The 24368-nt window shown below is 28.9% G+C and overlaps 1 protein-coding gene across 7 annotated transcripts in view; it reads right to left on the bottom strand.

Moving 5' to 3' along the window:
• Positions 1–24368, bottom strand: part of LOC129968525 (histone deacetylase 4-like) — a 273174-nt gene that overhangs the window by 39399 nt on the left and 209407 nt on the right. For 6 of the 7 annotated variants that reach the window (XM_056082508.1, XM_056082509.1, XM_056082504.1 and 3 more), the window contains 4 exons: positions 14044–14103; positions 3864–3963; positions 3101–3215; positions 1761–1810 (listed from right to left, as the gene is read on the bottom strand). In XM_056082508.1, coding sequence (XP_055938483.1) covers positions 1761–1810; positions 3101–3215; positions 3864–3963; positions 14044–14103 — 325 coding nt within the window. The remainder of the gene's footprint in view (positions 1–1760; positions 1811–3100; positions 3216–3863; positions 3964–14043; positions 14104–24368) is intronic. The other variant, XM_056082507.1, reaches the window with a different exon arrangement.

The following is a 24368-nucleotide window of genomic DNA, read 5'->3' as shown; positions in this document are numbered from 1 at the left end:
AATACTGGTTTTATTCATAATATAATTTAATATAGTTGTAGTTGTCTGTCGCAAAATAAAATTTTCGAGATTTCAAAACAGATAAATAAATGATAAGGAAGTAAGTAATGTAAAATTTCATAATAAAATTTTAAACAAAGGTTAAGAATAAATTTTAAAGCAATAAATGGAATATTATGCAGTACATTTGTATAGAATAATTTATTTGGATTTTGATATCTGTACACATAGCTTCATCATTACAATAGTAGCATTTGAAATTAAAGAATTTTCTATTAAAGTCAGATGGTAAATTACTAAGAAAAATACAATGTTATGGTCAAAATATCCTAGTAGCACACATATATTGTACAATATTATATAAAATAATATTCGGAATATTGTATAATATTGTGAGAAAGGCTGTGCTATATGGGTAATGATTATATTATCTCATCTATATCAAAATGTGCAAAATGTACAGTAAAGTATTGTGCTGGTTACATTTACATGTTTATAAATCTTGCATATTTCAAGGAATAGACTTTTGTTATTAGAACAAAGCTCTTGCAAAATTAATTTGTAAAATGGTACTATTTTCACATTCTATTCTAACAGTTAAAATTTTTTAAAAAAATATTTTAAATATCTAATTATTACATGACATTTAAAATATGACTTTAAAATTTTTTTATAAATTATATATAAAACTCGTACAAAAAATTGCAATCATTCATTAGGGCATTTATATATAATACAAATACCAAAATATATGTTAAAGTAAAAGAACTAAAAATAAAATTACTAAAAAAATTATTTGGCCATTTTTTTTCTTCAAAAAATGAATAGAAATTCAAAGACAAACAATAATTTTAATGGATATTACAAATCAATTTTACTACAACTAAGAATTAAAATAGAAACTCAATGTTTCATTTACTATAATGATATTAATTATCTCACATTTCATTATTATACATATTATTTAATAATGAGCATATTCAATCTGTCATTTATTCATATTCATTTCAATGTAAATTATTTCATTCAGAATTATATATACATAAATTACTAAATTTTAATATTTTTAAAATTGAAAACTGGTGTATTGAGCATAGTATACAGCTTATTTTAATAAAAGCAAAATATTTGAGTCACAAATAAGCTCATAAAATGTTTTTCCATTTAAAAATGAAATGAAATAAATTTTTCCATAAAAACTTTAGACAAAAACCATTACATTCACGAAAACTAAAATAATCTACAGTAGAAGAAAAAGCAGCATTGTTTAATATCATGTAAAAAATCTAACATGCACAAACACATGTTAGTAATGGAATTATTTTACTGCAATAACACAATAGGGGAATTATCTAGCAAATATTTGTGTTTCAGCAATGAAAGGGTATAATGAATATAAAATGCTATTAAACGATATATTCTTAGTCTGAGTTAGATAACTCATTGAATCACATTATTATTTTATTTTGATTTTATCAAGAATTTATTTTAAATAGCAAAACACATTCTTACATATTCATGCTGCATTTAATATCAATCAATTAAAATAAAAACATTTTATGTTATTGGAAGACAACATGCAGTAATTCCAGCTATTTATAGCATTTATTTCTATATAATATAAAGGAATTTTCAATATTCAAAGGCTAATTTTATGCATGCTGGACCTATATTAATTTTTTAATCGATTTTAATTAGAATAAATCACATAAAAAAATTGCATGCATAGCAAGGTAAAAAAATGAGAGCTGTCAACTTACCAGTTTTTCTCAATGGAAAATCGTCTTCGTATTTTCCAAGAACTGTTGGCCTGAGAATAAATAAGCAGACTTATTAGAAACTATAATACAATTTTGATGAATTACCATTAAAATTAGAAATATATTTATTGTAGACATATATTAAAATTTATGATTGTTTATTCACAATATTTCATGAAATAAAAAATATTTTTAGTGAATAAATGATAAAAATAGCGTTTTGTGGTAATTGAGAACAGGCAATAAAATAAATTCTTAGGCAGTTAGCAGTAACTTCTTATCGTTTTAAATTGCTCAGCTTCTATGATCAGAAACCAAAACATGCATTCCCAATTACTCCACAGTCTCTGGAGGTAATTATGAACGTTGCTGTAACTGAGACTGTATAAATTATAAATTTATTTAGAAAAAAAATTATTTATTGTGCAAATTAAAACATGATCATGCATTATATAAATTATAGGACTATTTTCAATCACATACAAGCACTTTAAATAGATGAAAATGAATGATAACGCTGCGAAATTCGTTTCCAATTACCCTAACTGACCTTATCTCATTAAAAAGTTATGCAATTTAACATGTCCTTCATCGATTTCAAAACTGATAATTTGGAATTTAGATGATATTTTTTCCCTCATTCAGTCACAGATAGCAAAGCACCGTTTATGCGCCTTTTAAGAAACTTACGTACAACGACGTATAAATGAAAAGAAATTTTTATAAAAAAAAAACGTTTATTATTATAAATTTAATACCACTAATGCGAATTATTTTAAAAGTAATAAAGTTTTGAAAGATAATACCGATATATTAAAGCATAGTAGTGAAAACAATAACTAAATTTTGTGCACAAGAAGAAGAGAATGAAAAATAGAAAACAAAATTCCGTTTTTAAAAACATGAAACAAGTCAAGTTAAATAAAAATATGAGAAAAAATTATCCGATGTATGTGTGGAAAAATAAGAAATAGAAGCAGGGGTAAAAATAATGAACAGATCAATTCTTGCTTTTTAAAGTATTGATTGATTTCAGACTGGCTGATTCTTCTAGTAAGATTAATTTATAATCAGTTTCTATGCATTTCACTTTTTAACATTTCGTTCCAATTTTAAAATATACCCTGAACAGTTCATTTTTAATTATAATTCCACATTTCACATTAAAACATTTAAGTTAAGGTATTAAGTATATTTTATTTAAAAAAATTAAATTCAGAAAGCTCGAAACAATCTTAAATAACGGCATCGATTAACATTGCAGTTAAAAGAGTAAGAGACAATGCAGAGAAAAAACAAACTGGAACTATAAATAATTTCTGTTTGGTACTTTTACTCACCAATTACGGTAGTTGGATGGAGATTTATTCGTGCTATTGACAGCAGCTTCGCGCTGCTTTTTGTTTAATACGAATTCTTGTAATCTTTGCTTTACTTCTGATGACGCTATGGCACCTACAACATGAAAAAATGAATATATAGTACATTTTTATAAAACACTGCCATATTTTTTATTGAAACACGGTACACTGAGATGCAAAAAGGGAGACGTACAGTAGAGCTTAAACTGATCGTATGAATTGGGATCAGAATCGATTTAGATTATTTGATATTGATGAAAAAAAAAAGTTATTTCTTAGGAAAATGAAATCTGCTTAATACTAATGCTAATTTAATGACTATAAATACAAGTTGGTTTATATTTTGCATACTTATAAACTATGTTAAAATATCGTTGTAGAAACATATAATTAAGGTCAATAGTTCAGCTGTCAATGATTTTTTTCATCCGGTACTCTGGATGTTAACTGAAACCTTGTTACACATGCATTTATAGTGTACATTGAGAATTAATTAATACAGATCTCCATTTTTACTAACCCCAAACTATCAGCTGTCAAATTCTTTTTTTAATAGTGTTGCCAACATTTTATTGAACAATTGGTGGTAAATTCAAACCTTGCGTTGATTTTGGGACAGCTTTATACATTCAAATCTGTAGGGATAAAGTAAGATACAAAGTGACGTTGTAAGCATTAAAGATAAGCTCCATCGAATGATGGAATGTTTGACTCAGTAATTAACAAAGAAAAATAAAATTACTTTGCTCGTGCTTTTCTTTTTTCTTCAGCTGTTCTAATCTTTCCATATCCCTCCTCTCTTTCTGTTCCTCTTCCATCTTTCTTTGGTGGTCGAGGTACTCCTGAAAAGAAAAAAGAAATATATATATATATATATATTTTTAATCATAAAAGAACAATGTATTATCCTTCAGAATTACCGATATTTCTCTACCTGCTATAGTACAAGACAAAGAGAAAGTTATTGCGGAAATTTCGATATTGAAAATGCTTGGATGCTTGATTTGAATTTACACCACAGAAGTTAAGAAGACATTCAAATTTTTAAGAGGTTTCGCGAACTATATATATATATATATATATATATATATATATATATATATATATATATATATATATATATATATATATATATATATATATATATAAATTTGGGATAAAAATGGGTTATTGCTTATGCTTTATATTACTATTGCAAATAAGAAACATAATAGAATCGGAAACCTTTCCGAAAATGCTGCAGGGAACCCAAGTAAATTATTATATAAAAGAGTCAAAACATTCATATAATTACAAATTACAAGGTCAAAGGAGTAGGCCGCATTATATGTATTTCCTTTCATTGTATATATTCCCATACACTTTCTTCTATATTATCTCTTTTCTATAAATACCTCGTGGATTCACATTTGACAGCGAGTTTTCTTTTAACGAGGAATGGGCCGCGGTGCCCTGGTGTTAAGGTCTCGGTTTCGGAACTGGAGGGTTTCAGGTTCGAGACCCGATTCCTCCGAAGAACCGTCATGTAAGGAGGTCTGGTGCACGTTAAATCCGTCCTGACCAAATGTCCTCCCGCTGGTGTGGTGTGGAGAAGGGGATGCCAGCTCAGGTGTCGTCCTTGTCATCTGACGGCGGTTCAAAATGACGAGGTCCGTCCCAAAGTAGCCCTAGTGTTGCTTCAAACGGGACGTTAATATAAAACTAAATTAAAACTTTAACGAGGAATGACACGAGATGTAGACTAGTTGCAGGAAGTATATATTTATTAAAAAAAGCATAAATCTGCAAGAAAATTTATCTGTAGAGTGGAAAAAAACTTTCTATTTCTGTTTTTAAATTTCGATTGGAAAATAGTCTTAAATTGAGTTCATTAGTAATGAACTGAATTTTCATTATTTTAAATTTTTTGAACTTCCAGAATACGTTCAATAATGGAATCCAGCACTGGTTCGTCTCCTTCTATAATACGACTTTTTTCAGAAGAGTGAAGAGAAGTGTTAAAGAAGATACAAAACATTGCATGTGGATGTCAGTAATATTGGTGCGAATAAATCATTGGATTTTGAATTATATTTTGCAGTATTTATTTTATATAATAATTTTTCAGAATAGTTTTATATATTTTGTGCACTCATCATTAATTTTAATAATAAAAAGAATTTTTTTAAAATTGAAACTCCATCAATTCCGGATTTACGTAAAAGCTAATAAGCTCTAGTTTAGGGGTCACACTTTCTTGGGGACCTTTAAAAACAGACGGAATTAATAAATGTTCTACACACTAAATGTCCAATTAAAATGGAATGATAAAAGACTTAATATCTCAATATTCTACTAATTTGCAAAAAATTAACTTAATCCAAATTAAATTAAGAGTTATTAATGTCAGGAGTTAAATTTCAAATGAAAAGTAAACATGAAATATCTACGCCCAAAACTGGGTGTTAAAACCTACTTAAACAAATTCTAATATGATTGCAACACATAAAAATGGCGGATTCATGAGAAACACTCACATTAAATATGCTACTTGCTCAAAATATATAAAAAAGCAAAATGAATAAACAAGCAATATAATAAATCAAGAATTGAAACGAAAATGTCCAATACTGATATCTGTGATGAGCCTCTAAAACATTCTTTACAAGGTTTAATTTACAATTACACTTTGCTTTAATAAAACTGAGATGATAATATATATAAAATAATTTATTTTATTTCTTTTTAACTGCACAGGGTGTTTATAGATGTATATCCTAGTTTTGCTAGGTTATTATAAGAAAACAAAACAAAGTACAACTTCATTATTCAGCGGAAAATGAAAAATAACAGTTCAAAGTTAAAATTCAACGCAGTTATAAGAATTCGAAGGAGTCCCTCCAGAAATACGAATGGCGGATACGATACTCAGTTCACACCTTTGTCCCCCATTTGGCGCTAAACTTTGAAAAGCTGCAGATATTCATGTATGACGATGGTCGATTTTTTTCTGGGAAAAAGTATTGAATTTCCAACTTTATTTTTCTTTTGATTTACGATGAACAGCAAATCGTACCTTATTTTGTTTTCTTTTAATAACTCGTGAATTTGGAATATTAAATTATAAATACTCAAAACATCCGTGATATTTTTTATTAATATAAGAAAAAAAATAATTTCTTGTTATGTCTGATAAACCTCAATACAAATTTCAATAATATTAAGAGATCGTTGGATGAGTCAACATGTTTTCTCTTTTCCGAGCATATGAAAGCAGCTGCATTTCTACAGATAGCCGAATGCTAATATTTAATCATTCGTTTCTTTTTGCTAGTCATCATTAGATTTCTTTCGTCGACTTCAGGGAAAAAAAGTCAAGCAGAATATTTACACAGGTAGCTCGAAATTACTACATAGAGCGTGAATACATAAAGATTGTCGTTAAAATTACATACGGTGTCATATACATTTACATGACGGTTTTTAAAACAAAGCTAAGACTGCTTTTGGAAAAATCATTATTATTTTTTTCCATACCTCACCAAATGAATTACAAGAAAGATTTTATGGGGTGATAAATTATTCATTCAATTCCTACTATTAGTTCACATTCTCCCTATATATATTTATATATCTTCTTCAAATTTTCAATCGTTAATAAAATACTTTTTAATCATCCATTTAAGTTCAAATACATTTTTTTAAAACTTGTAGTGGATGACACTTGATGTTAATACAGTTTTTTCAAATATTAATTCATTAATTATTAAATTTAATTCATTTTTAATGCTTTAAACAGAGTTTTAGCAGTTTGTAATGAAAATTGGGATCAACAGGTAGCAGCTCAATTGGTAAAATGCAAGGATTTCAGTATTTGCCATGCGAAAATGAAGAATGCAAGTTCAATTCTTGTGAAAGTAGGAATTGCCTTAATTTTTTTTTATATTACTTGTTTTATAAAAGGAGCTGAAGTAATGCATACCAATTAAATATGAAAAAAAGTTTTCAACACTTTTTACAATGAAAACAAATTACTGAGATTATATAAACAAGATTTAAATTAAGAGTTTATTACAAATTGAATTAAAGCGGTTTTTAAAAACATTCCTTTATTAGCGTGCTAAAAAGTAGAAATTATTTCCTACTTATTTAATTTACAATTTCTAATTCCTTATTATGTATTATGAAAAATACAAATAATTTTTTCCTCACATTTACTTCTAGGTGGCACTTTAGGTATGGAAGGAAAATGTAATTAAATCAACCGTTTAGTTGATATTTAGAGTTTGAAACCAAATACATCTCTCAGTCTTAGAAGTCATATTTAAAGGAGAATTTTGCAGCAGAATGGCAGATGAGTGATTTCAAATTTATTTCTAAATGGTGCTTTATTCAGTATAGAGTGCAAATGTGATTACTCTTATGATATTTAAAGGATAATTTTGGAGCAGAATAGCAGATGAGTGAATTCAAATTTACTTCTAGGTGGCACTTTAGATATGGAAGGAAAATGTAATTAAATCAACCGTTTAGTTGATATTTAGATTTTGAAACCAAATACATCTCTCAGTCTTAGAAGTCATATTTAAAGGAGAATTTTGCAGCAGAATGGCAGATGAGTGATTTCAGATTTATTTCTAAATGGTGCTTTATTCAGATGGAGTGCAAATGTGATTACTCTTATGATATTTAAAGGACAATTTTAGAGCAGAATAGCAGATGAGTGAATTCACATTTACTTCTAGGTTGTGCCCCATGTATGAAGAGAAAATGTAAATAAATAAATCGTTTAGATAATATTTAAATTTTGAAACTAAATAAATCTCTCAATGTTAAAAATTAGTTTTAAGGAGAATTCTGGAGCAGATGAGTGATTTCAAATTTATTTCTAAATGGTGCTTAATTCAGTATAGAGTGTAAATGTGATTAATGTTATGATATTTAAAGGACAATTTTGGAGCAGAATAGCAGATGAGTGAATTCACATTTACTTCTAGGTTGTGCCCCATGTATGAAGAGAAAATGTAAATAAATAAATCGTTTAGATAATATTTAAATTTTGAAACTAAATAAATCTCTCAATGTTAAAAATTAGTTTTAAGGAGAATTCTGGAGCAGATGAGTGATTTCAAATTTATTTCTAAATGGTGCTTAATTCAGTATAGAGTGTAAATGTGATTAATGTTATGATATTTAAAGGACAATTTTGGAGCAGAATAGCAGATGAGTGAATTCACATTTACTTCTAGGTTGTGCCCCATGTATGAAGAGAAAATGTAAATAAATAAATCGTTTAGATAATATTTAAATTTTGAAACTAAATAAATCTCTCAATGTTAAAAATTAGTTTTAAGGAGAATTCTGGAGCAGATGAGTGATTTAAAATTTATTTCTAGGCGGCGCTTCATGTATGGAGAGAAAACGTAACTAAATCAATCGCTTATTTAATATATAAATTTTGAAACAAAATGTTAGAAATAAGATTTAAAGGAGACTTTTGGATCAGAATTATCAGCTGATAGATCAGGGGAAGGAATTCTTGTGTTATATACATTTAATACTCTGTATTAATGTGGGGACATAGCACACACTAAATTTGACAAGAAGTAATATATAAACCTATAAGAAGTTTGGAGAAGAAAGTGTTGGGTAGGATATTTCTCTCATCATCCGCCCATGGTTTAACACACTATGTTTTAAACTCTTTTAGCTTCAGAAAAGGTTTCTGAAGCATTGATAGTAGAATATACGTAGGAGAAACAATACTTGTAGGAAAATTAGTGCCCGTATAAGGAAGATGTTTTTTAGACAAATAAAACTTCTGCTAAGCCATATTTGAAAATTTTACTTATACATAAATAGAAAAATCTCTATAAATTCTTAATTGCATTATCAGAAAATGCAATTAAGAAATTGAATTTTTATGTAGAATAAATGTTACAGTAGAAGGTTGATTTTTTTAAAATGTTAGCATATTAGGAATGCTAAAAAAGCTAAACCAAAAAGAAAGAATTTTTTTTTTCAGAAACGGACCCTTTCCTCCCTAAAATAATGCAATATTTCCTTCAGGGTTTCTAAATCATTAAATAAAGTTTTTTGATATCCAGTAAATTTATAGCAATTAAGTTTAAGAAATAAGTATAGCATAAGTTAAGTTTCCTGTAAATTTATAGCAAATAAAATAATAAATGGATTTTTAATTATAAGAAACTACGAAACAGTAATATAAAAAAAGACAAAAAAATATATATAGCCTTGAAAGCGCATCCATATTAAAAAAAAACGTTTGTTATCCTTCAAACTGTCAGAGTACTCGTAAAACATGGGAAGTTATGAAATTTATTCACGCAAATAAACATTTTTTTTCTCCATAGAGAATATTTTACAACTACCCTGTATAAAAAGATTTAATACTTGAAAAATGCCAGTAAGTTTTATATATTTCCATATATTTGGCAGGAACTCAATCCAAAGGCAACCAGAGAGGACGGACTACAGTTCTACGCATAATTCAAACCACTTTAGTTTGGAAAAAGCATGCATGCGTATGCTGTTTTGGTCAAAAGCAAACAATCCGGTAATAACAATAATCAGCATCTTATTTTGAAATTTTCTCCTTATATCCGGTTCAGAAACTATCGGAACAATCTCAAGAGATTATCGTTTCAAGATAATATATTGTTATATTTAAAATATTTGCAAGACAAACCTTAATACCTGACATCTTTTGATGACAAGTTAGTGCGCTATTTTCCTTTCCTTCAATGAATTTAATGCTCTCTAAAATTTATCTAAAATTGTAACAGAACTCTCTAACTGAACAGCAATACGACGCTGCAACATGGTAGAAAAATAGCCTCTCTGTCACGATGCTTGCAGGCACCAACATGTTGATCAAGAAGGTGTTTGAGGGCAAATTAGACACCTGGTAACCATCTGTCGAACTAAGATTCACTCGCGCCAAATTACTTGAAGTTTGCACGTGATGATAAGTTTTCGCATAGGATACTCTTTCAATAAGATATTGCTTTTCCCAAAACTAAAACTATATTTTTTATATATAAAAAGTACACAATTTCAATTATATTTCACGAAATGAGGACCAAACTTCATTGCGAATCAGTAACATGTCGACCATTGTGTTAAAAATTGTGTCTTTCTTCATCTCATCTATCCTGCTACAGTAGGAGAATTCGACTTCGTGTCCGACAGTTTTCAAAATGCCTTGACTTATTTTTTTACAGGGAGGGGTAGGGTCCCATATGACATGTCGTTATACAAAATTGTACAAAATTATATTCAGATAGAGTCCCCTATTAAAATCTGCATAATTTCTCTGCTATAGAATCAGTTAATTCTCGTATTCTTTTCAAATATTCTAACAACATAGATCAATATATTAAATGTTCAGAAAAAAAAGATTTTCTTTTACTTAAAGAACCCTCTCGAGAAAAGAATATAATTGCTGAAGAAGAAACAGTAACGCGTAAAAATTAATTAATTCAGAAATCGTTGCAGTTGTCATTAAACTAACAAGATGAAGGAAGTTGCATCATAAGTTATTATGAAATGATAGATTCCTTCGAATTTATACAAATTTGATTATAACAATAACCGGTGGACATTAGTATTTCTTTTCAATAAGTTACTGAACAGTTATCTTGAACACCTATTTATAGTTTTTTGAACACATTCTACAGCTTCTTGAACACCTATACAGGCTTCTTGAACACACATACAGGCTTCTTGAACACATACCTACAGCTTCTTGAACACCTATACAGGCTTCCTGAACACACATACAGGCTTCTTGAACACATACCTACAGCTTCTTGAACACTTATCCATAGCATCTGAAACATATATCTACATCTCCTTGAACACCTACCAACACCGTTTTAAATATCTATCTACATCTTCTTGAACAGCTCCTATCAACAGCTCCTTGAACACATATCTACACCTTCTTGAAGACATATCTACACCTTCTTGAACACATATCTACACCTTCTTGAACACATATCTACAGCTTCGTGAACACCTATCTACAGCTTCTACCTACCCAAGTGGATACAGTAAAACCTTGGTGAGCATAGAATTGCAGGAGGAGATTTTGGACATACGCTATTTCACTAGTTTTCATTTAATTTGCTTCAATATCTCTCATTTCTAGTTAGCTACATCGCAAAAACCTGCCCTGCCACACAAATTGCTGTATAAATTTTAATTGCAACTAGAAGCGAAGGATTTTCAGAATGGAAGACAGAGAAATCAAAGTATTAATTCAGAATTTCAATCGGGAAATGACAGATAAAAAAATTGAGCGGTCTTGCGAAACCAGCTGATACTAGAAACAAATAATTGAAGAAAAGCCCATAAACTATCTTATTTCTTAATGGAGAAAGGAGTGAGCATCTTTGAACGAACTTGAAAATTTCTGCACTTTTCATCGCAATGCTTTTAAAGAGTTTGAGTGAGTCAATGTCCAAAGCAAAAACCATCAACTTCTCATAAAAATAATTGTATCAAGCACCTACGTATTTAGTAATAAAAAATACTTACACACAACTTAAATTTCATTTCCCCCTCTTAATTACATCAATACTTTGTTTCTAGTAAATTATAATTTGAACTTTAATCAACGTATTTTTTTCCCATAACAAGTTAATATTTCAGAACACGATTCTGATAGATGCACAGTGTATTTATGATATAACCCCCGCGTTTGGCAAACATTTACTGTAATCAAATATATCAATTATTTTAAAATACATTAAGGTAATAATGAGAATTCAAAAGAGCGCCGTGATTCACCGAGGATTGTATAAAATTGCCACCCTAAGGTGTTACTGAATATAGTTCAATTCTAGAAACTCAGGTGCAAGTACATGCATTACGATTATGCTAAATTATTTCCCTTTTTTCCTACAATGGATAAAGAATTTCTATTTTAGGCATACATAGGGATTCATTTTTCAATCTTGTTATTTATACAGCCGCCACCATGTGGATTCTAGGACTTGCATTTTCGTTGCGAAACATATTAATTCTTTTCTCTAAACTATATAATTTATACAAACAAACAAAAAAATAACATAATGTATAAACTTTTTTCAATTCTTAAAACTGTAAGATTAAAGATTTCTGGGCATAAATAATAATAGAAAGAAAGAGCATTTCAATTGTTCTTATATTTCCATGATATATTGTAAAACATTAAAGTTCAAGACAAAGATTTAAAAAAATTATAAATGGAATAAAAAAAACACATGAGCTTCTGTTACTAATTGTTTTAGCACATTTAAAGAGTTCGAAGCATTTAAATGCCATACTTGGTTCATTAATAATTAATTTAATACTATAATTGTCTAGTTGCATAACATATAGTATTGAGGTGAAGTTATGTCAATGAGGTCAAAATGTGCCATTCGTTTTTTTTTTTTTTTTCATTCTTTTTGCGTACATATTTACTCCACTGGCTAATAGAGAAAGCTAACAGTTTCTCATGTTACCATCAATTATCATCACGGTTATGAACAACAGTCTTTCACTAGTAACCGACCGCGAGCAAATGTTTGAATAAAACCTACTTCGACATGTTCTTTCCACCTGGCACAATTTCATCTCGTTTCTACGACGTAATTTTTTTTTTTAATATCGTTTGTCGGCAATAATTTAGAAGGCATTGTGAAAAAATATGTGATGACAGTTTAGTTTTAAGGCGATAAATGATATATTGTTTCTTTGCAAGAAAAAAGAATGTATTGTAAAATTATATTTAATAATACTTTAAGGAAGAAAATTATATATTTTTTATTGATGATAATTAAGAAGGTATTGTAAAAAATATCCAATAAAACGTTCATTTTAGAAAGAGAAATTATATATAGTTCTTAGGCAATAATTAAGAAAATACTGTAAAATTATCTGATAAAAGTTCTCACTTTTAAAAGAGACTAATTAGGAGATATTGCAAAAATATCTATTAAAAGTTTTATTATAATTGCTAGTCAATAATTAAGAAAATGTTATAAAAATACTTAATAAAACTTTCAATTTAGGAATGTTATATTTTTTCTATGCAAAATAAAGAAAGTATTGAAAAATATATATTTAATTAGTACTTCTTCTTAATTAGAGCTTATTGACACTAATTAAGAAGGTATTGCAAAAATATCCAATAAAACTTTCATTTTAGAAAGATAAATGATATATAATTTTTTGGCAATAACTAAGAAAATACTGCAAAAATATCTAATAAAAGTTATCACTTTAGAAAGAGAAAAATTAAGGAGATATTGCACAAAAATCTATTAAAATTTTCATTATAATTGTTAGGCAATAATTAAGAAAGTATCATAAAAAACCTAATAAAACTTTGATTTTAGGGAGAAATAACACACAGTTCATAGACAGCAATTAAGACAGGATCGGGAAAATGCCTAATAAAATTTTCACGATATTTTCTAGGGAATAATTAAGAAGAAATTGCAAAAATACCCAACAAAAACTTTCATTTTAGGGAGAGAAATCATGTGTACTTTCTAGACTATAAGAAGAAAGTACTGCAAAAAATGAATTTTCATTTTAGGGAGAGAAATGATGTCTGCCTTCTAGGCTCTAAGAAGAAAGTACTGCAAAGTATTATAGAAAGTACTGCAAAAAATAGGGAGAAAAATGATGTCTACCTTCTCGGTTATATGAAGAAAGTACTGCAAAAAATAAACTTTCATTTTAAGGAGAGAAATGTTTTAATGTTTATGGCAATGATTAAGAAAGCACAAAATCTGATATTACTTTTGCAATACGAGAATCGAAAAGGGAAATACTATGCTTATTAAGTAATTTTTGCAGAGAAAAATGAGATACTGTATACAGTTTGTTTCTATTAATCAATTGGGTGCATCAGATTTTTTGAAGGAAAAAAAAATTGAAAGACTTACGAGAGTTGGGCAATGCGCAGGATAAGTTGTCCAAGTTCTAAACGACAAAACGTTGCAAGCCTATACGCGAGGAAAGCAAAGGAAGGGAGAGTAAACACTAAATAGAATGCATAACAGCAATACAAACAAAAAAGAACTGAGAAAAAAAAAAGCTTACTTAACTTTTAAAAGAACTTAAAAAAAAAGATTGATAATTCTGAGGATGGGAAATAAAATGATAACTTATATTCTTTAAAATAATAGAAATTCAACAGAAGAAAATAAAAATCAAATGAAAGTTTGTAGCTAAATTATCTATTAAGAAATTCTAAACTAAATCTATTAGTTCAGAGCTTTTATATTTATACAGGATGATTTATAATTATTAGTTATAGCTAACTGCGAAGTTTATTAAGGGGCTCTAAACAAAATATATAGGTTCAGAGCTTTCATATTTATAAAGTGTTTTCTAGTTTATAGCTAACTGAGAAAGCTATTAAGAAGCTCTAAATTAAATATATTAGTTTAGAGCTTTCATATTTATGTAAAGTGATTATAGTTTATAGCTAACGAGTTTTCATATTTATGTAAAGTGGTTATAGTTTATATCTAATTCAGAAGTCTATTAAAGAGCTCTAAACTATACCTGTCGGTTCAGAGCTTTCATATTTAAATATGGAAATTTATAGTTAATATTTATAGCTAGCGAAGAAGTCTATAAAGGAGCTCTAAACTATATTAGTTCAAAGATTTCATATTCATATAAGATAATTTATAGTTAATATTTATATCTAATTCAGAAGTCTATTAAAGAGCTCTAAACTAAATCTGTTAGTTCAGAGCTTTCATATTTAGACAGATTAATTTACAATTAATATTTATTTCTCAGTCGGCTATATATATATATATATATATATATATATATAACCGATTGAGAAATAAATATATCAGTTTAGAGCTTTCGTATCTGTAAGAATAGATTTTGGTTTTGTTTGGAATTTTGAATAAGAATAGAGCAGGTACACTGAAATATACAGTTTTACATGATAACATCAGGCATAAATATCACGAATTCGAACTATAGACGTTGATTGGCTTAAAGAGATAATAAAACCCATCTTTCTTCATTATTAATCCAATCGAATCCATAACAAAGGTAGGATACAGTTGTACAGCAATGCTAGGATAATAGATATACATTATACTTATGCGTCAGTAAATGATAATTGATTAGTAGAGCTGAGTGCACACCAATAACTATTTCTATACCAAAAAGTACACCAAAAACTTTGAGAACCAGTATCTTTCATAATTAATATTTAATATGATCTAGCCTAAGTATCTAGTATGTCTCGTGCTAAATTAACATGACTTATTTGTTGCTCACCAATATGTTATGTCTGATTTATCCTTTAAATTTGTCGAAATTCTTTATGATGAACTTTATTTTGAGAAAAAGGCAATCATATAATTTTAATTTTTTACTTTATAAACGCAACTGCTTTCAAATATGAATTAATAAAAAGGATATTATGGCAAACAATCACAGTTTTGTCCAAATACGCCTACAAAAAGTATATTATTAACAAGTTATGTAAAAACAACAATAACAATAAGTTATGTAAAAAAATGTCATTTACTTTGCCAATTTTTCTTATCAAATTCGAAAATAAAATCTTAAAAAAGTAGTAAAGATATAGTGGAAACAATATTTTTATGTTAAATGTTTTGTAATCATAAAAAATAAAAAAAGCATAAATAGTTTTTCAGATATTTTCAATTACTTATATCTCCATCGAAACGGAAACCTTTTTACACAAAAACATTATTTTTAAAATAGAATGTAGATAAAATTGACGTCATTTTCTATAAAGGAAAAAAACAGAATTTGCTTTTAGAAAAATCTGTAATTAATTTATAAGTAATAATGCATTTACATAGTTTTAGACAATGTAAAGCTCTTGAATCAAGTTTTTATCAGCAATTTTCAGCTTTACTTTTAAGAAATCAAAAACAAATTCATGCATGGCATTTTAAATGCACGAAAAGTCACACCACGAATTCTTTTATAAATATAAATTAATATGATTTAACAATTTCAGATAAGCTTTGTCTAAAAATGAAACTGATAGTTTTGAGACACAAATGATAAAACTATAAACAAAGCTTTATCAACATTTATAATTTAAGCTACATCAACTACATAACTTGCAGCTGCAAATTTAATATTCCGCTCTTTATCAATATTTATACATTAAGTTTCATCAACTTCATAACTTGCAGTTGCAAATTTACAATTCCGCTCTTTATCAAAATTTATAAATAAAGTTACATCAACTTCATAACTTGCAGCTGCAAATTTAATATTCCGCTGCTTCATCTTCGGCAAGCAGTTCTTTGAAAAGTGCCCACTAAAAGAAGAACCCTCCAGAAAAACCACACAGTTCCATCTCATCTTGTTTATCAAGAATAAATAGTACAGATACTTGATCAAAGACGGTCTTTATTTCTTGTTCTATGAGCATTTTGTATCGTACAAACAACAAAACGAGAAGAAATGCGGAATCCTATTTCAAGTCCCTTCTCCATCTGCTACTACAAAGCATCATTGGAGGCCATTCTTCTTCGATTACAAAATTCATGCGCAACAAGTGGACAGATGAAAGCATTGATGAGCGCCTGTGATCTAACAGAGCGTTCTCACAGTTGCTAAGTTTAGAAATCTCCTATCCAGTTTCATACAAACAATTAGCAGAGTTTATGTGTGAACAAAAACACAGCAATCCGCAAACTGTGGTCCATGTATTTACGTGAAAATTTAAGTTGACTGGTTACTTTGATTTTTACTTTCTCATATAGTTGAGGTATAACGAAGTTGACATTTCGTTTTATGAATGTTAAAAATAAAGGAATAAAAATAGTCATAAGAAATGAATTATGATCATATTAAATCTAGATGAAAAAATTATATCCTACAAAGGAGGATTTTAAATTGCGAAATGGAATCGGAAACATTGACAGCGTGAGTTGATCTCAAATCGTACAATACAAATAAACAGCCACAATTTTGAAACTCATGTTGATTTAAACGATGTAGCAGTTGCATTACTCTTAGCTTCTCTTTTGGATACTAGATGGCGATACCTGATTATGCCATCGCATATGTCATCCCATAGTGCATTGCGATAGTAATTAGAATGAGATGTGGTGCTGATCTGTGAAGCCGTGCGCGTGCATGTCTTGTCTTTGTTTTTGTGCTTGTTTAGTGTGTGAATGTGATTATTAAAAGAAATGTTCCTAAAAACATTCGTCCTGTTGCTTCCTGCATGGATCATAATAATCTACATACCACCACAACATCTTTTTTTTAAAAAAAAATTCTCGTTATTGTTAATTGATGTTCCATCAAATGGATTATCGCACGTATGTTGCAAATGTGTCCAATAAATGCCATACAGTACAATTACTATGTATGCAAGACTTTATGCTTCTTTCTATATTGATTTCAAAATTTTTCCTTCATATCGTTGTTCGCAATGAAGCGATAGCTATTTGTAGTGAGTACAATTGTTTTTAATAATCTTGTATTTTAAGTGACGAAATGCAGATGAAAGAATAACAGAAAACAATCCTTTTCTAGCTTTTCTCCTTAAGATTTCACGAAATAAGCGAAAGTGAAACAGAAATTGACGATAAAATGTATTATTAGGAGTACGATTAGCACCAAATCTATTGTTCAAAACCCACAGAACTGATATAAAGACAACACAAAAGAATTGCTCTGGTAAAAAACAGCAACTGCAAACCTTAATAACAAAATTATACGAAAAAAATAAAGTTGAAGATGTGGTAAACAGCGGATCCATGACTTTCTTAATATTAATATTATAAAGCATCCTTCACTTTCCCTATACAATAATTCCATCATAGTTTAAGCAAAAACAATACCAGTGACTTACGAAACGATCAGAATTGCTAACGAGGAAAATACTCTATTTCGGAAATCTTGTATTTGAATAATAAACATGATTATCGGCTAGAGGCAAAGCATGTGATGACCAATAAGTGGACGGTACTAGTAAGAATTTGTAGTTAGAGCCGTCATTCAACGTATTAGATATCAATACATACAATCATCCAGCAGTAACTAGCAGTTATAACAATTTTAAACTACATAACAATAGCTTGAATTGGCAAAAACGAATAATTGATTCAATTTTAAGCATTTGTATACATTTCGAAATAAATAAATAATGGATTTCTCGATTTAAAAAAAATAATAAGATTATCAATTTTGGAAAGAAAAGAAAATGCCAAATCGGATACCAAATTTTAGAATTAAAAAAAAAAAAGATGAGAAATCGAAAAACAAAAGTTGGAAGAAGGCACTATCAATTCTTCCATTCCGTTTAACACCGATAATCTCTACTAATAATAAAGATGAATGTGTTTGTATGTGCGTTGACAGTTTAGCATTTGATTTCGATCTACTAAACGTGGAACTTATATTAATATATTATTACAATTACAATATAGCGAAATTCAGAAGATAAATGAATCGGACGTTTACTTTTTAATTGCTCCATTTGAAAGATTTGTCTGCACAATACACAGCACCTAAGTAAGATAATTGAAGTAACACATTAAGGTGTATGTACACACTTTAAACTTCGAAAATCGTTCAAAATATCGAATATTTTTTTATTGCTTAATAATGTTCTCTGGTCCTTTAGCTTTCAAATGATACCAAGATGTTGTCAATATTCGAAATATTTCTCGAGTTATAATTATTTTTCTTGAGGTGCTTTCATTAAAAACTCTAGTTACGGTTCTTTTAAAACTCATTTTATGAAGAATGATATTTTTCCACTATGTTGCTTCATTCAAAAAAATCATAACTCAACAAGAAATGAACCAAATACAGTTATTGATATATCAAAATAATCTGTTTGAAATAGTGGATGTTTTGTGCCTCACTCGAAGTTATATTTGTATAAATAAATTTTTAATAGCTATCTAAAAGTTAAAATGACAGAAAAAATGTCGCTTTTTCTATTCCTCGTTGATGAAGAAATTGTTCAAAAAAACTATATATTTTTATAACTTGATTGAGGCAGATAACATGAAGACTAATATTAGGCATAATCTAAAAATAGAATTGTGTGCCTGTACAAATTAGAATTTAAGATATCATGTTTCAAAAAATATGCTAATTAGCTCATTAAATATTATTTAATTAATAAATAATTAGTGTAATATAGTTTTTTTCTCACTGAAATGAGTTTAAAAATATATTAATGACCTACTGTGAAAAAACTGGATTTTTAGAGTTGGAATTTAAAAAAAAATTTTCTAGTGTGTACGTACACCTTAAAATAACGGCTTTAGTGACATATAATTTGGTGAAACCATAGGTATGAAATTATAACTATATAATTTATTTGAAATTCAAATCTAGCCAATATTCCCAGGGAACCAGGTAGTCGCCACGGCGACTAACAAATAACTAAATAACACTAAATATTTTATATATTTTTTTTTAAATATTTCAATCTCTAGCCAATTCTATTCCTTGTCTTTCTCACTCCTTCATATATCAAAATTTGAATAAAGATTTCTTTCCAAACGCCACGAGCGAAAAAATATCTAGAAAGTGCAGCAGTGACAACAGAATGATCACAGAACACGCACCAAACATTTTTTTTTACGAGAAAAATTTCATTTAACCTGAATGTTTCTGGTAAGATTTCTCTTTGTTCAGCACGACACTCTGAATACTTAAAATGATTATTTATAGCCCTCAGCGACATCTGCGAAGTACGTGCATTAGCACATGGATTCATCCACATAAGGAGAAGTCATCGCCGCTCAAGACGCAATAAAACTGTTGTCGCAGCGTCACAGCTGAATTCTGTGTACACACACCTGCGCCAAGGCTTCGAAGTGCCGCTGCAATTCTACGTTCTCGAAGAACATGTCGATTTTAACTTTCTTTCATAAAAAGAGATCTGAAGTAATAATATACGTACAACCACTGATTTTAAAGTCAAAATTTCCATAGCATTAAACTTCATCTGACCATTGGTCCCAATGGAAATGCACATGATGATATGTAAATCTAGATTGAGCACAATTGGGATATTATAATCAAAGCATTCCTCAACTAATCCTCGCCTCTAATACCTTTTATCGATTTTAAAATATATGCAAACAATTCGAGCAACAAATATAAAAAAAATAACTGAAATAACAAAATGTTTAATTGTAGCTTGCCTTCAAGATAAATGGTTTTAGTATCTGGCGTACAATAATATTTCAAAATAATTCTAATAAAATTGAAAAAAAAAAACATTTATAGCACAGCAATATAAAGATTTTCTTCTTCTTTTTATAATGATATGCCTTCTGGTCTTCTTGCAAGAGTGCTCAACCCCCAGAGTTCTAATTAATATTCTAAAACTTGAAGGTCGAGCTGTCTCCCGTGGTTGTTAAATTAATGCTCGTCTGACTCGTGCGTCATTCAGCCAGTTACAAATCGTATTGGAGCACACTAACCTTCAAGCGAATAAGAAATATGGCGGGAAATAATCCAAAGCAAAGCTCTTAATTTATCGTACCCCATGTTAACCGAGGGTTTTTTAAAACTCAAAAAATTTAATCATTTTATCACAGGACATGAGCTTTTTGTGACTATCCCTACAAGTTTGTCACAGGTTAGAGTTTTCATGATGGATTGCATACTAAGCAGGCTAGGCAGTTGCCTAGGATCGCTAGGCTGACAGACCGCAAGCAAATTGATCAAAAAATATTTTCCTAATTGCTGAATAAATTTGTAAAAGAGACAAATTCTGTTTATGATAAAATATTAGAATACAAACACATAATTAACTATAATTGATCGATTTCGAATACATTTCATTACAGTCACTTAATTATTTGAATATTTATAAACATTGGACTTCAATACAGTTGTATGCAAACGTGTATGTCAGTTACCTAGAAATCATAATAAAATTAGATATTTTTTCAAAAAGATTTAAAAAAATGATTAGCCTAAAATAAATCATTACTATTTTAAAAAACGCGCCCAAAAGTTAAACTAAATGGGTCATATATTCGAAGAGGGGTCTCAAATTGCACTACTTTAACCTACAAAATATCTAAATCCGCCAGTGATCATTGCGTCAACGGAGACAAAAATGGCCCAAACCATCAGTTTTTTTTTTTTTTCGTCTGTTTGTTCCTATAGCAAAAATATTTCCTTCCTCCAACACCAGCGCAAAAGTTTTTCAATCTGCTGCCAAAATATTGCTCAAAATAAAAGCTCCATGGCACGAATAATAAATATCATGAAGACGGCATATTATCATCATTGACTAAGAGTGACTTAATGTCTTCTATACACTAAAACATTAACTGTGGATTTTTTTCAAATGCACACTGTATGTATATACAGAAGTAAGTATGTAACACATTACAAAAAGAAAAAGAAGAAAATTTAACAGTTATGAAGGATTAAAGATGTCAACAATAAATTTACAGAAATTTTCAAAAGCACTTCTAGTGGAAATAAGTTGGTGAAACTCTGTAGGCCAATTTATATTTATGTGCTTAAGAGCCAGTCTTAGGATCTGTCTTTCTTTGACAAACTTGGAACATAGAAGGAGCACATGTTCAACATTTTCCTCCCCACCAATATCACAATCGCAGGAAGATGACGGAAACAAATTAAATTTGTACAAATAACTTTTGAAGTTACCATGACCAGTTAGAAATTGGGTTATTTTAAAATTAGTATAAAAATGATGGCATGTCAGTCTCTTATTAATGGATGGAAAAAATTTCTTTGTTAAGCTCCCTTTACATTGTATATTAAACCTTCTTTTTCTCACCCCCCCCCACACGTATAATCTAAATTCCTCTTTATGACGAGAGGATGTTGTTTAATCATAAACTTTATCAAATCGTTTCCTTCCCGTGGTTTAATAATGGTTTAATAATAATAATAAAATATTTAAATTGAAATAAATTCATAATTTAATATTAAATAAAAATTAAATTCAGTTATTTAATAAATTTAATTAATATTTTAAATAATAAATTTAGATCTGTGTTCCTTTATTTATATAAAAGAACACAGTCCTTACAAAAATAAAGTAAAATTTTAGGCAAAGAAAAAAAATTGTGACGCTTCGGAGTCTCTACGCAGTTTTGTATTTTGCCTATTCGATAATTCCTGCTTAATCAAAGAGCAGACGCTACACTGGCTTGTCACAATATCTCACTATACGTTGACTAACGCAGTGATGTGACATCACGGATTTTCCAGACTTCGGTATACGCACTATGAATTCCAAAACTAAATTTGCGCAGGGCAAGTGACGTGTATCACGTGAGCATAATATGACTCAATTATGAGGTTCATCACAAAGCAGCTCTAATGAAACTTCAAGACCGCACGCAGGTCTAACAAACTAATTAAACTCAGTACACCAATATTAAGATTCCGGCTTAATTCCTACGCACAAATTTCTGGGGAGAAAATTAAATGATTACAAAGCAGGTATATGTAATTACCTAAGAGTAAATTATAATAATTATCACATGGTTAATTCTAATATTTATTTAACTAATTGTAATATACTTAGTTAACAGTCAATTATAATAATTGCTTAGCTAGTAGTTAAAGAACGTGACTTATGAAATTCACAACTGACAATGAAAATAGTTTAATACCTATTTTTCATCTAACCATGAGTCGAAATAGTGAAATAAACTTTGCATTTTGAGGCAAAATATATTGAATTAATAATAATAATAATAAAATTCTTTTGACCAGCCATAAGGTAAAGGCAGGTTCCTTTCATTTGGAAGGTATAAAGAACAGAATATCTAACTCTCTCTGCCATTTCTCCTCCAATTTTTTTGGAGGGTTTAAATAATAAGGTGTAAAATAGACCGATAAAAAATGCAATTAATGACGGCTTTTCAATAAAGTTTCTTATGCATAAGTTTAGAAACAGTGGAGCTTAAGAATTGAAAACCATTTTCCAACTCATAAGATTAAAGCAATTGCAATTGTTGAAAAAATTTGAGAATAAAAAGTGTTGTTTAGTATGGGGCAATAATTCGTTTAATTTGAATTACCTTTTTATTTTCAATACTAAGAGAGTTATGCGGGGATGAAAATGTCCTTCAATTACTACTTTTACTCTATAAGGGTCCTAGGTACCATGATCAGTAAAGATTTCCTGAGATGCTTTGTTTAATTGTATCAATGAATAGTTTATAGGTAATAATACAGCTGTTTTAGGGCAGACATAGTAATTTTAAACCTCGTTTAGATAATATAGACGACACCTGAGCTATCATTTCATCTCCAAATAGCATTTTCATCTGAGTTAGCTTTTTCATTCCGCACCAAATATTCCAACCAAAGGTGTTCCACCTTCCACACCATGTTTGGCCCATGCTGTCAGAAAACCAAATATAACCGCAAATTATATTAAAATTGGGTTTTAAGTTTGGAAAGGGCGAAACAAAATCTTAAAGCCAAGACCATTCTTTAAAGACATCGCAATCCTTCTCGAAGTCATGATTTGCGAAACCATTGCAGTAGACTGTATTCTTCTAAAGAATATACTAAAAAATAGTTCGTTGCATCAAAATTAACTATTATATTATGAGTAATAAGTTATATAATGGTTTGGAGTTGGTTTAATATAGTTACTAAAAATATGAGATATTCTAATCGAAACCAGAATATTTTTTTAAAGCTGGCACCGCGCAGTAGAAGCCGAAGCACCACCACTAAATTCGAAATATATGATCAGTTTGGTAAAATACAAAAGAATATGGAAAAATATGCCTAAAAAAGTGTTTTTTCTAATGACATTAATAAGAAAAATATCACTAAATGAAGCATGGGAAGAGGAAAAAAATTCATAGGAAAAGAATCTAATTCCAATCAATTTCATTTAAAATAACAGTGAATATTACAAAAGCAGTTTCTAAACGTTTCAGTTAAAAGACACGAAATTTAATTTAGGTTAGAACGCCTTCTTTTGGTTTCAACAGGATGTTTCTGTTTGGTAAGATATTGCCAGAGATAAAGACATGCGGAAGAGAAATAGTATGGAATTTACACCTATACATACAAATGACAAAACGGAAGAGATAAAATGTAATTATCTGCAAATAAACAACTTGTATTTTTATGTCAAATCTTAACGGTTGTCATCGCGCTTATTTAAAGTGACATGTTATTTAAACAAGAGTGATTTCAGTTGCCAAAAAATTCAGTTGCCAAGGAAATTGCGAATCCGATTTTTCTTCGAAAATATTTC

The sequence above is a fragment of the Argiope bruennichi genome, chromosome 5, assembly GCF_947563725.1.
Source record: "Argiope bruennichi chromosome 5, qqArgBrue1.1, whole genome shotgun sequence".
In the NCBI taxonomy this organism is placed as follows: Eukaryota; Metazoa; Arthropoda; class Arachnida; order Araneae; family Araneidae; genus Argiope; species Argiope bruennichi.
Note: the sequence above shows the minus strand (reverse complement) of the source record. Positions and strands in the feature narration are given on the sequence as shown.